This window comes from Trichosurus vulpecula, chromosome 1 (assembly GCF_011100635.1).
Source record: "Trichosurus vulpecula isolate mTriVul1 chromosome 1, mTriVul1.pri, whole genome shotgun sequence".
Lineage (NCBI taxonomy): Eukaryota > Metazoa > Chordata > Mammalia > Diprotodontia > Phalangeridae > Trichosurus > Trichosurus vulpecula.
Window position 1 is genome coordinate 66,582,138 of NC_050573.1, and position 13,634 is coordinate 66,595,771.

The 13,634-nt window shown below is 48.2% G+C and overlaps 1 protein-coding gene across 2 annotated transcripts in view; it reads right to left on the bottom strand.

Moving 5' to 3' along the window:
• YJEFN3 (YjeF N-terminal domain containing 3) overlaps positions 1 to 13,634 on the bottom strand; it is a 32,937-nt gene that overhangs the window by 1,202 nt on the left and 18,101 nt on the right. The window contains exons 2-6 of one of the 2 annotated variants that reach the window (XM_036741816.1): positions 10,744 to 10,750; positions 8,874 to 8,982; positions 5,415 to 5,525; positions 4,156 to 4,269; positions 2,282 to 2,432 (exon numbers count right to left, since the gene is read on the bottom strand). In XM_036741816.1, the coding sequence (XP_036597711.1) occupies positions 2,282 to 2,432; positions 4,156 to 4,269; positions 5,415 to 5,525; positions 8,874 to 8,982; positions 10,744 to 10,750 (492 nt within the window). The remainder of the gene's footprint in view (positions 1 to 2,281; positions 2,433 to 4,155; positions 4,270 to 5,414; positions 5,526 to 8,873; positions 8,983 to 10,743; positions 10,751 to 13,634) is intronic. The other variant, XM_036741817.1, reaches the window with a different exon arrangement.

Consider the following 13,634-nt stretch of genomic DNA (forward strand, 5'->3'; position numbering starts at 1 on the left):
GAGATCTCAGTTTCCTCATCTGTAAAAGGCTGATATTAAGATATCTCACTATGTCCCTCACCTAGACCAAATGAGATCATGTATATAAAGCCCTTTGAAAACCTTAACATAAAATGTGTGTGTGTGTGTGTATGTTAAAATGGGAGGGGTTTTCAGGGGTATGAAGAGTCACTGGGCAGTAAGAGTGATTTTTACAAAGAAAACAGTATCAATAAAACATTTTAAAAGAAAAGCAACTGGTTAGATATGTCCTTCCTCTCATCAAGAAGTTTAGGACTATCGGTTCAAACTGTTGCAGACTCTGGGTCAGTTTTTCTCGCTTAATAGTTTTTCTTTGTTGTGAAGCAGCTGGTAGTGGGGGCAGTATTTGGAAGGGATAGTGGTGTAATAAACAAAAATTTTAAAATAAAATACTGTATAAAAACAAAACCCCCACTGGTTGGGCTCCAGACTCCAACACAATTCTTGGTGCTGTTCCCTCTGATGGAGGCAGCAGAGGAAATATGTCTTGGATAGCACATAGATAGTGGAATGTGAGGGGTCCTTAATGGTTCTACCTGCCCCCAAATGCCTTCCTTTCTGGGCTTGCTCCTTGCAACCCTCCCCTCCTGACCTGGTCTAGTCTGCCTCACATCAGAAGCATGAAAAGGGCTGGCCCCTAAGCCAGAGAGGCCATCTCAGAAGAGAACCGGGAGGTGGCACCTCCTAATAATCATTGACATGGAGACAGATAGATTAGATAGGTAGATAGATAAACACATACACAGCCACATACATGTATGTATATATGTATATACACATGCATACATATATATATATATATATATTACTTTAAAGTTTGCAAAACACTTTACCGACATAGCCTTATTTGAACCTCACAACATCACTCTGAAGCAGGTATCATCAGCATAACTATCCCCATTTTACAGATGAAGAAACTAAGGCTCTGAAAGATTAAATGTGCTCTTTCTCTAGCTGGAGAAGAGGTCCTGGGCCCTGTTCTGGCCCCCTCCGCGGGTCGCAGGCTGAAAAGGGATTCATTAGGCTCTAGTAGGACATAGTTCACCATCTTCTCTGAGGGCCTAGAGAGCAAACCCCTTATAGACTGTCAGAGCTGGAAGGGACTTGGAGATCCTATAGTACAACCACAGGGAAACTGAGGCCCAGAAAAGACAATGACTTGCTCAAAATCAGCAGTGGAGAATCACAGGGTCATGGATTTAGAGACAGAAGGAACCCTAGAAATCCTCGGACCCAATTCCCTCATTTTACAGTTGAGAAAACTGAGAAAGAGAAGTTGATGGTGCACCCAAGGTCATACAGGGTTCATTGGCAGAGACAGGATTTGAACCCAGGTCCTCTGAGTCCACTTACAGCACTCTTTGCCTTCTACCATGATGCCTCCAGAACTAGAACCCAGATCTTTTAACTCCCATTTCACCTTTAGGAATGCCTGAGGGAAGGAAATCTTGTGGTCTCCTGGGCAACACAATATAGTCCCTTTCTTCATTAGGAAGTACCTTGTGAGGTCTAACCCCCAGCCCATGTTCATGCTAGCCCTTTCTGTGGTCCATCTTCTCTACTCCTTCTAGATCACTCAGTGCCAGAGGAAGGATCATAGGTTGGGGAAGGGAGACAAGACAGGTCCCCTCCCACACATACACCATGGGCACTGCCTGGCCTGCTCCAGCCCTGGCCTCTTGCTACATTTATCCTGGTGGGAATTTTCCCCTCTCCATCTGGGACAGGGGCTGTTTGTTCTCCCCCTTACTAGATTCCTGCCTAATGGCTCTAGCAGACGGGGCCGAGGCGGCAGCCAGGCCAGCAGGGTGTTTGCTCAGTTACATCATGTCTCCTGGTTGAGCCGGGCTAGCTGAGGCCCAGTAGCAGGCGGGCACGTGTTTACCCTTTTGGGCCTGGGCACCTGCAGGGGGCGGATGTCAACTTCCCTCCCTCTACCTCTGCATCAGGGATGCCCAGAGGGTTAGCACCAGCCTGAAGCACAGGAATGTCTACAGCTGGTCCCCTCAGAGAGCTTTCACACACACCCTCACGTAGCCATCCCCCACCAAAGCCATAGCTCAGCAGAGGGCTGGGATCAGGGCTTAGCCCAGGACTGGGCTTCAACCTAGGGCCAGGTCCAGTGATTAAGCTCCTCTATGGTCTCCCCAATCCCCATCCCTCACCACATATGCAAACACACACACACACACACACACACACACACACGCCTTTGCTCACTAGTGCCCATAACACCGTCGTCCTGGGGTCAAGTCCTTGCCTGAGGGGATGTCCAGGCTGACAATGGGGATCTTGACTAGCTTCAGGGTGGCCAGGATGCTGGTGCATGGCTCTTTGGCCTCCCCAGGCTCCGCACTGGGACCCAGGATGGCATCAATCACCAGGTTGTAGGCATCATTGATCAGCTGGACCTGCAGGACGGGGTGGGCAAACCAAGGTAGATTTTCCCCAGCTGAGGGAAAGGAGAATAGGGATGCTGGCCAGAGAAGTCTCCTTTCTGTAGTATCTAGCATCCATGAATTGTTCATATCCTAACGGCTACAGGGGCCTTCCTCCTGGTCCATCTCTTCTAGACCGCCCCCAAGGGCTCTGGCCCCTTGGGGGAGGAAGAGAAGGAAGGAGCTGGATAAGGGCCATACCTGGGTTCCTCTCTCTCCCCACTTCCCAGGAAGAATGATCAGTGTATCCCCACTACCCAGGTGTCTGCCTGCCCCTACATGTGCACTGATCCACACGGCCATGTACACACACTTATATATCCCAAACATGTATGCATACCTCTACTATCTGCATGCCAGCCTACCCCCAAGAACGCATATCTCCCCACACCCACCCCACCTTCCATGTGGGCAATTTCTGTTTTTGTAAATAGAGACACCCTCATACGTAAAATTATTCCTCCACTCCTCCCCCCACCACCAAAAAAAAAACCCTGTGCACAGCCAATCCACCCTCCTTCTTCTAGTCTAGCAGAAATGAAAGTCTGGGAGGAGAGGACTGAGAACCCACTAGTTTCTCCTAGACCCCACCTCTTCAGCAAGGTTCAGTGATTCCACTGTCAAAGACAGGCAAAGTCATAAATTCAAACAGGGGAAGGAAACAGTCAGGGATTCAAGAAGGTTGGGGTGAGAACCAAGAATAACCAGGTCTCAGCCATGTGGAGAAGCGGGAAGGAGGTGGGAGTAGGAAGCCACCCCCTCTCTGGGGCAGGGACCACTTCAACCCACCTGCATCCCATTAGGGCCCCCCATGGGGGAACAACTTCTCCCCCTCAGGGATGGATGGCCCTAACAGGATACAACAGGCTAAAGTGGAGCTGCCCATTGAAGAACTCCCACCCAGCTGAAACTCGAAGGGTGGTTTCCTACATCCCCCAGTCACCAAGAAGTGCCACAAAGAGTCATCTCCCCGCTGGCTTGCTACCCTAGGAAATCAGTCCATAGGTGAAAGGTAGCTGAGGAGGTTCCCAGGGGACAGATACAGTAGGGGCCCCAGGAATAGGCCTGCTTAGCAAGTCCTCAAGGCTTCTCCAGCCACCCCATGGTGTTTGGCCCTCCCTCTTTCATGCCCTGTCCTGCCATCCCCCTCCTGTCTGTGGTGGGCGCCAGGCGTGGCTGTGGGTGTCTGTGCCCCTGAGGTGGCCGGTGCTCTGAGGTCACATGCCAGAGGCCGCCAGAGGAACGCAGAGAGGAAATGTGATTCAGTAATGCCTTTCCCAGTCATCACCACTGAGACTGCAGCCCAGGGCCCCGGAGAGCACTGTCCTCCCCCCACCCTGGGGCCCGTGTGGCATGTCATAGATGATGGATGAAGTGTACATCTTCCCCCTCCCTCTGTCCTGGGATTCTGGCCTAGGAGGGAGGGGGACTGGAAAGCTGGCCCTGGCCTGCTGAGCCAACCTCACACATATCTGCCAGCCTACAGTGGGGACAGGCAGGAAGATGCCCTCCATACTCCCCAACCCAAATCTGGTGATATCCTTGCCCAGCTTGAACCAGTCCCTCCTCCCCTACCCCCAGCAAAGCAGTGGTACCAAAAGCAAGGCCCCCTGGGGATCAAGCAGCTTCCCTAGGAGCCTACCAAGGAAGACCACTCTTTGCCCTGCCCCTCAGCAGGGACCACCTGATGACTGACCTCAGTAGGGAGGTAGGAAAGAAAGGGGATGTCCATCTTCTCACACTGTGTAGTGAAGTCCTTGGACAGCGAGTCTGAAGAGCGTTTGGGGTAGAAGATAGTTGGCTCATACTCCTGGAGGGGAGAAGGCGAGGGGGAGTCAAGCCCCTGGGGAAAACCTGGGGCCTGGGGAGCTGGCCAGTGGTGGGGGAAGGCAGGGCACTCTGTGTCATCCTGACATTTGGCAGGGATTCTAGAAAGGGCAGGGGGAGGTTGGTGTGTAAATGGGGAGGATGGATCCCCTGGAGGTGACACTGGAGAGTTACAGCATGACAGGTTAAGTGTCAGAAGGACTCTCAGACACCCTCTAGCTCAACCAGCACCTTAAAAGGCATCCCCCCCAAAACTGGTCATCAAACCTCCACCCAAAGAGACCCAGGGACAGAGAACTCATTACCTTTTGCAGCAGACTTTTGGACAGCTCTGTTAAAAGTTTTTCTTTATGTCTCTGCCTCTTTATAACTTCTTCCCTTTGTTCTTAGTTCTATCCCCTCGGGCCAAGCTGAACAAAGCTAATCCTTCCTCCACAAGACCACCCTTCACATCCTTCAAGACATCTCTCAGGTTCTCCCTGCCTTCTCTTCTTCATACTCAGAAATCCCAATTCCTTCATCTGATCCTTTATAGTGTGTCCCGGAGTCCCCTCATCACTCCCTCTTCTGGATGTGTTCCAATTCATCAATGTTCTCTCTAAAAGTCAGTAGCCAAAATTGAACAGAATATTCCAGATGTCTGGCCAAGGCAGAGCACAACAGGACTCTCACCTCCCTAATTCTGGATACCATGCTACTCTCTGCATTAGCTTGAGATTTGGGGGGCCACTGTTGTCAACTTGTATCAAGGTCACAGACACAGACACTGACATTCCTAAAACTTTTTCCCAGAGTATCTGTGGCATAGTCAGGCCTCCTACATCCTATACTTGTGAAATTGATTCTTTGAACCTCAGTATAGAATTTTACATTTATCTTACATTTGGCCCATTGTTCTCCCACATCAAGATCTCTTTGGATTCTATCATCTAATTTGTGCATAGCCCTCCCAGACTTCCTGGGGGAGTCACAAGGAACAAGGGGAAGGAGAGTTTTAAAATAGATCTCTAGGGGTGATTGGAAGGTTCAGAAAGAACCCCTGCAAGATGTCACCAGGTGATCACAGGAATTCCCAGGGAAATAACACTGGGGGCCCTAAGAAGGTTTCCCAGAAGCACTGATACCTACGAATACCCGAAGATGTCGAGCACACACCAATCCGATGGCCCCATTCTGCTCAGGTCCACACACTACCAGTACAGTACGTTGCTTCCGGGAAAGGGCAGCCACAGGAAACACCTGGAGAAGGGGTGATAGAATCCTGATGAACCTTTGGGGACCCACAGTCCTCCTCCCCACCCCAACCGTTCATGCCTACCTGCCTGCCTTCACCCTCCCCATTTTACAGACAGGGAAACTGAGGTCCAGAGAAAGCAGGAAACTCTCAAGGTCCCACAGTGATGTAGCATCTGTACTTCCTTTTGTCCCAGTGGGGACATCTATCCCATTTCTCAGGAGACCCTTAGGAAGTAGATCCATGGCCAAACATCCCACCCTTTCAAAGATGTCTTCATGTCCAGCGGCAGTCCATCCTGAGCTTGCTGTACACCTCACCAGTCCTCAGGACCATGTTTATGGATCATAGTCTTAGGACAGGGGCAACTGAGGGAATACCTGGAGGCCCCTGTTCTAGCCTTTGCTCTTGTGACTCCCCTGCAGTATGACCCTGAAAGACTCGACTACCTGCAGAAGCATGGCAGCAGAAATATGGAAGTGGTCCAAATTCTGCTTTAGACACTGTCTAGCTGTGTGATGCTTGGCAGGTCATAACCTCTCGGGGCCTCTGTCTCCTCACCTCCTCATTGACCTCTTAGGTCCCTTCTGGTTCTAAATCTGTGATTCTGTGATCTCTGGGCCTCACTTTCTCCATCTGTACAATGGCGAGAATGAGCAAGCATGGCAGGCATGGAGGGCCAGGGACAGAAAGAAGGGAAACACGATGCCTTAGGGCAGTCAGGTGGGGAAAACAGTCCCTCCAGAACCCCTCCTTGGGTCAAGATGGAGGAGTTGTCGCTCATGACCAAGAGCTAGGAGACTCGGGTTCCATTTGTGGCTCTGATGTTAATTGGCAATGTGACCTTAGATAAATCATTTCCCATTCTGGGACTCAGTTTCCCATGTACTTAGCAAGAGGTGGGACCTAAAGATGCTTTTGGCTCTCCTCAGCTTCTAATCCTACTTGAACTATTATTATTAATTATTGCTGTCACCATCATCATCCTTGAACTTCCCATGGGGTGCATGGATTATAGAATGTTAGAGCTGGGAAGAGCCTTAGAGATCACCTAGGATTTTACAGATAGGGAAACTGAGGCCTGGAAGAGGGAAGTGACTCACCCAAGGCCAAATAACCAGTAAGTATCAGAGTGGGACTCAACCCCAGTTTCTTTGATTCTGAGCCCTGGGTTCCACTCTAGCCTCAGATACCTCCTGGCTGAGAAACCTTGGATAAGTCATATGAGCACCCAAAGCCTGTTTATCATAAGTAAAATGAGGATAATATATATATATAGTATTGTGCTTTGCAAACCTTAAAATGCTATATAAACTATTATTATTAATTATCCAGAGGGCCTTTCCAGCTCTGGTATTCTATGCTCTCAAGCCAGTCCCTTCTAACTCTGATGTTCTATGAGTTCATAATCCAGGCTGGGGCGGGGAAGGATGGGGGGAACAGAGAAAGGGAAAAGGAGCTGCTATGGTCCCCTCCAAGCAATGGCAGCGCCTCCTTCACTGGGACCTTTCAGAGACAGACACTAATCCCTGTAGTCTGAAGGAGGAGTCACTCTAGGGTAGAAGCTTTCCTAAAGCCCCTCTAGCCACACCCAAGGGCAGCTGCCTTCCTGACACGGAGACAGCCCAGAGATGAAGGACCTAAGTACTGCTCCCCCCCCCCAGCCCATCCCTCATGGCAGCTGATGCTCTCCTTATACCTAGGAACCCCAGGGCATGGCGAGGGGTGGCCTATTCCCAACCACATTTGCTGTGTACGCCCATGCTACTATTCTCTCCTTGCTGTGGGTAAGGGCCTCCTGCCAAGCCACAAAAGGAACAGGCCTTGCCTTCTCAATTCAGGCCTCAGTGAACGTTTATTTATCTTAAACTTGTTTGCCGGGCCTTGTGGAATCTGGTCTTTTTTCCATACCCAAGGGCCATCAATCAAGGAGTCTGGCACCCAAAAGCCCATGTAGCTGGTAGAAGCAACCAGAACAGGCTCCTGGACACTCTCCTCCTTTAGAACATGGGCAAGGTGCAAGAGTTATTTGGATATACTAGAACAGAATAGAACACAGAATGTCAGGGCTGGAAAGGACCTTAGAACACAGTATGTCAGGGCTGGGAGGGCCCTTAGAAGCCAGAGTGTCAGAACTAGAAGGACCCTTAGAACCCAGGATGTGAACTGGGAGGGCCCTTAGAACACAGTATGTCAGGCTGGGAGGGTCTTTGGAACCCAAGATGTCAGAGCTAGGAGGGCCCTTAGAACCCAGAGTGTCAGAGCTGGGAGGGCCCTTAGAACACAGGATGTCAGGGCTGGGAGGGCCCATAGAACCCAGGATGTCAGAGCTGGAAGGGACCTCAGAACCCAGGATGTCAGAGCTGGGACAGCCCTTAGAACCCAGAGTGTCAGAACTGGGAGGGCCCTTAGAACCCAGAGTGTCAGAAATGAGAGGGCTCTTAGAACCCAGGATGTGAGCTGGGAGGGCCCTTAGAACACAGTATGTCAGGCTGGGAGGGTCTTTGGAACCCAGGATGTCAGAGCTGGGAGGGCCCTTAGAACCCACCATGTTAGGGCTGGGAGGGCCCATAGAACCCAGGATGTCAGAGCTGGGAGGGTACTTAGAACACAGTATGTCAGAACTGAGAGGGCCCTTAGAACCCAGGATGTCAGGGCTGGGAGGGCCCTTAGAACCCAGGATATCAGGGCTGAAAGAGACCTTATAGATCATAGAGTTTTGTGGAGAAAATCAAGGCACAGAGGAGAGAAATTATTTCCTCATGGTCATATAGCAAGCCTGTGGCAGAGCTAGGACTAGAACCCACATCTTCTGCTTCCCAGGCCCCTCCTGACTCTGCTCCCTGCCAAAAGCTGTGGGACCCCCCCAGTTATGACTGAGCTCTCCTTCAGCCCCTTCTGGGCACAGCTTTTATAAGCCCGGGGTTCCGAGGGAAAGCTCATGGTACCTTGTGAACCTCTTTCCTACTAGCACAGCCCTCAGTCTTAGCCTGAAGAGGAAGCAGTTTTCAACTGCTCCTCATCGGCCCCATTCTTGTGACCAAGGCTTGTCCTTGGCTCCTCTTACCCCAGGAGCTCCTGCTGGGTGGAGAGAAAGGAACAGATGCCCTGGAGCAGAAGGGCCTTAGTCTTCTCAACTTAAAGCTTTTGTAGCAGGGAAAGAAAAGGTTATTTTAAGGAGCTACCAGAAAAGAAGAGAAGGTAGTTAAAGAGAACATGGGTCCACACAGGGCCTTACTATGGAGGGGAAGCCTTGGCCTGGCCAAGTATTGATGGAAAGGTGGAAGCTGCCCCATGACCCAGGAGTGCGAGCCCTTCGAGGTTCCTAGGAGGAAGAAGGAAGAGGACTTTACCTTGGTCACAGCCACAGCACAGGCGTACCCACACATCTCTGCCAGCTGCTGCCGCCCAAACCGATAATCTTCGATGAGCTCCTTCTCCATGGCAACAGCCTCCACTTTGCTGGGAGCCAGAGAAAAGACACAGACAGATGGACAGTCAGCCGGAGAAACAACTCAATTCTGCAAATGTTTATTGTGTGTACATTATATGTCCATGTGTGTATTAATATATGTCCAATATGTACTTATATGTGTCCGTATGGATACTTACATATGTCCCTGTTGTCTCCTCTGATAAAGTGTAAACTCTTCAAAGGCAAGGACAGTTTCACTTTTCTCTTAGTATCCCCAGAACCTATCAAAGTACCTGGCATATAGTAGGTGCTTATTGACCAACTGATAAGCACCTAATATGTGCAGGGCACTGAGAAAAGCATCAAGGAAGACACAAAATTCAGATAAAACCCAGTTTCTGCCCTTCATCAACTTTACAGTCACATAGACGCTAAGATACCGAGTGCCCTGAAACACACACATCCTGCTTTTTGCTAAGACAGTATGGACAGCTGAGGCTGGGCAGAAATAGCACAACATGTCACAGAAATAACTAAAACAAACAATATCACAAGACAAATGCATCAAAACATAGCAAAGAGCTATGCCAGGCCTGAGAAAAAAAGGCAGTTGCCAAATGGGGCATCCCTACTAGCAATCATCCCATATATCTCCTTTTTCTGGCTAAGCTCCTTGAGAAGCCTGTCTACAGCAAATGCCTCCACTTCATTTTCTCTCATGTTCTTCTCAAAACTCTACAGTATGACTTCTGACTTCATCATTCAACCAAAATTGCTCTTTACCATTGATCATAGTAATTGCCAAATCTAATAGCCTCTTCTCGATCCTCATCTTTCTCGGCCTCTCTGCAGCCGCTGACACTGGCAATGTCACCTTCTCCTTGATTCTCTCTTCGACCTATCTGACCAACCTTTCTCAGTTTCCTTTGATGGATCTTCATCAGGTCATTGCTAATGGTAGGTGTCCCACAGGGCTCTGTCCTGGGCCCAGATCTTCTCTTCTCCCTCTATACTATATCAATGGGTGGTCTCATCAGCTCCCTTGGTTCAATTATCATCTCCATGCTGGTGATTCTCAGATTAGCTTATCCAGCCCTGACCTCTCTCCTAACTTCCAGGCTGGCATCTCCAATTGCCTCTTGGACCTCTTCATCTGGATATGTCCCAATGACATCTTGAACTCAACATGTCCAAAACTGAACTCATTATCTATACCACCACCACCCTCCAAGTCCTTTTCTTTTCTTTACTTTCTTTTTATTCTAGAGCATTCCACCATCCTCTCAAATACCCAGGTTCACAATTTAAATGTCATCCTCAACCAATCTCTAACCCCCTAGTTCTAATCTGTTGTCAAGTCCTGTTGATTTAACCCTTCCCTCCTCTGACACAGCCACTACCCTGGTACATTCCCTCATCACCTGGCACTTGGACTTTGGCAAAAACCTTTGGTTGGCCAATCTGCCGTTAGACTCTTTTCACTCCAGTCCATCACTCCACTCAGCCACCAAAGTGATCTTCCTAAAGTGCAGGTCTGACCATATCACCCCCTCCCATTCAATAAACTCCAGAGGTTCCCCATCACCTCCAGAATCAAATATTGAATCCTGTTTGGCATTCAAAGCCCTTTGTAACATGGCCCCTGTGCTTTTCCAGTCTTCTTACACTTTACTGCCCCCTTCCCCAAATACTCTGTGATCCAAGGCGCATGGCTTCCTTGCTGTTCCTAGAACAACACAATCAATCTCCCTACACAGGTATTCTCACTGGCAGTTCCCGTGCCTAGAATCTCACGTCCTCATTTTCACCTCCTGGCTTTCCCGGTTTCCTTTAAATTCCAGCTAAAATCCCACCTTCTATGAGAAGCTTTTCCTGTGGTCCCTTCATGGTTGTACCTTACCACTGTTGATTACCCCCAATTTCGCCTGCATGTAGCTTGTTTGCACATCGTTATTTGCATATGGTCTCCTCTCATTAGATTGAGAGCTCCTTGGGAGCAGAGACTGTCCTTTACCTTTCTTTCTATCCTCATCCCTCAGTAAAGTGCCTGGCACATAGTAAATGCTTAATAAATGCTTGCTGACTTGACCTGATGTTAGGAAAAATTTTCTAACCACTAGGGTTGTCCAGAGTGGAAAGGGCAGGAAGCAATAGGTTTCCCCTCAGTAAAGGCTGTCCAAATGAAGGCTGGGTGATCACTGGTTGGCAGGGCCTTCATTAGGGTGGGGACACTAGAACTTTGTCCCGGGGCAGAAAATTTAGAGGATGCCATTGTACCATTCTGGAATACAGTCTCTTCTCTTCCCTTCCCTTCCCTATCTACCCTCCTTGGTCCTTACTAAAGCCAACCTTTCCACCTCTACCCTTCACCCCATTCCTCCAGTTTCTTCTGTGGCCCTGCTCCCTCAATCATTTCCTGTCTTGTGCCTATTCAATGCTTCCTTCTCCTCAGCCTACAACCATGCTGAAGCTTTAATTGTGCTGGATGAACTCTCCTTGACTTTCCTGAATGAAACCTCAAGAGGCACTATGTCATAGGCAAGACCTGGAGTCCTTGACCTTGGTCTGTTTGTTTTTTTAAATATTTCTATAACTATATTTCAGTGTAATTCATTTCCTTTGTAATCCTGCACATTTTATTTTATACATTTAAAAACATTTTTCTGAGAAAAACTCATTTAGGTTCCAGAGCCTCAGAAAGGTTCCCCACACTGATAAAGGGGCTTGTGATACAAACAAGATGAAGAACCCCTGTCGTAGAAGATGGTGCGAAACATGGAGACAGAAAGACCTGGGTTCCAATTCTACCATTTATACTTAGGAGCTGGGTAATCACAAGCAAAACACTTCAGCCCTCTGCTCTTCAGTTTCTCATCTGTAAAATAGAAATAACACCTGTAGTATCTACATCACAGGATTATAAAGACTTAAATTAAATAATGCATATTTAAATTAAATAAAGTACATTTCAAGCCTTAAAAGTCAGGGTGTGCTGGAGCCAGCCTGAACCAAGTGGATTGTTAAATGTTCAGGGTGAGCACTTCCATCTTGGAAATTGGCAAAGGCTGTAAATTAGGGCTTGGTTTAATGTTTTGTTGATTATGTGGACTTAAGAAAGTGACAGAGAAAATGTCAATGATGCAAATTAAACTCCAATGAGTGTCATGGGTACATTTTTTCCCCAGACAGCTGGTTGTTAAAGCCTTGACCGGCACACCACAGTAAAGTGCCATGTGGAGGGTGGGGCTCAAAGGGTCTAATCCTGGCGTTATACACACAAGAAAAATAGGCATTAGAAGGAAAAAAGAAGGAAGGAGACTTTGTCCTTGAAGCTACTTCACCTATTCTTTGCCTTTTCTCCTTAATTTGCATGAAAAATTCATCTGCATAAAAAAAATTAAAAGAATCTTGGGGCAAGAAAACTTGGGGAGGGGATTTCAGATGCAGAGTCTTTTTTGTTTTTATTGTTTTGTTGTTGCTGTTGTTGTCAATTAACAAGCCCTTATCAAATGCCTACCTTGTGCCAAGAACTGGTCTGGGGATGGGCATGCAGGGAAAGGAAAAATCAGGCCCTGCCCTTAAGGAGCTTACATTCTGAGGAAAGGGGCAATGTTGCAGATAACTAGGTCCATTCAAGATATGCGCAGGCTAGATGGAGGGTAATCTCAGAGGGGGAGGCATTAGCAGCTGGTTTGGGCAAGGGGACACACCCAAAAAGTCATCCTGCCAAAGGCAGGATTTGAGCTGAGTCTTGAAAGAAACCAAGGAGGTGGAGGTGAGGATTGAGAGCATTCTAGACTCCTGGGACAGACCGTTCAAAGGCAGAGAAATGGGGGGTGGGATGTTGGGTCCCAGCAACAACAAATAGGCCCTTGTAGGTGGATTATAGAGTGTAAGGAAGAGAGTCAAGTAATGGAGGAAGGGACCAGTTATAAAGAGCTTTAAATGTCAAACAAAAGGCTTTATAATTGATCCTAAAAGGGAAAGGGAACTCCTGGGATTTACTGAGTAGAGGGAGAGACATGGTCAGATCCACCTTTAGGAAAATCACTCAGATTCCCATGTGGAGGATAGATTGGAATGGGGAGGGACCAGAAGAAGGGAAACAAATAGGAAGCTATCATAATAGTCCAACTATTATAACAGATGAAAGATGATGACTTTCTGAACTAGGGTCCCAGCTCAGGGAGAGCATAGAAGGAAACAGAGCAGAGGTGTTATAAGTGTAGAAATGCCAAGATTTGGCAACAGGTTGGATATGTGGCGTGAGTGAAAGTGAGAAGCCGAGGGTGCTATCTAGCTTCTGAGCCCAAGTAACTGGGAGGGAAAGAGTTCTGTTTTAGACATGTTGAGTTTGAGATGTCTACAGGACATCCAGTTAGAGAAATCCAAAAGGCAGTTGGTGATAATGGGACGAGCTCAGGCGACTAGGGTTAGATATATAGACCTGAGAATTATCTGCATAAAGAAGAGCTTCAAGGACACAGCCTTGGGGGACACCCACATTAATAGGCTTGACATCCATGAAGATTCAGCAGAGGCCTCTGAGAAGGAGCAGGTAGTAGAAGACACCAAGAGAGAGCACTGTCACAAGGAGGAGGTGACAAACAGTGACAAAAGCTACAGAGAGGTCCAAAAGGATGAGGAATGAGAAAAAAACCATTAGATTTGACAATGAAAAGATCATTGGTAATTTTAG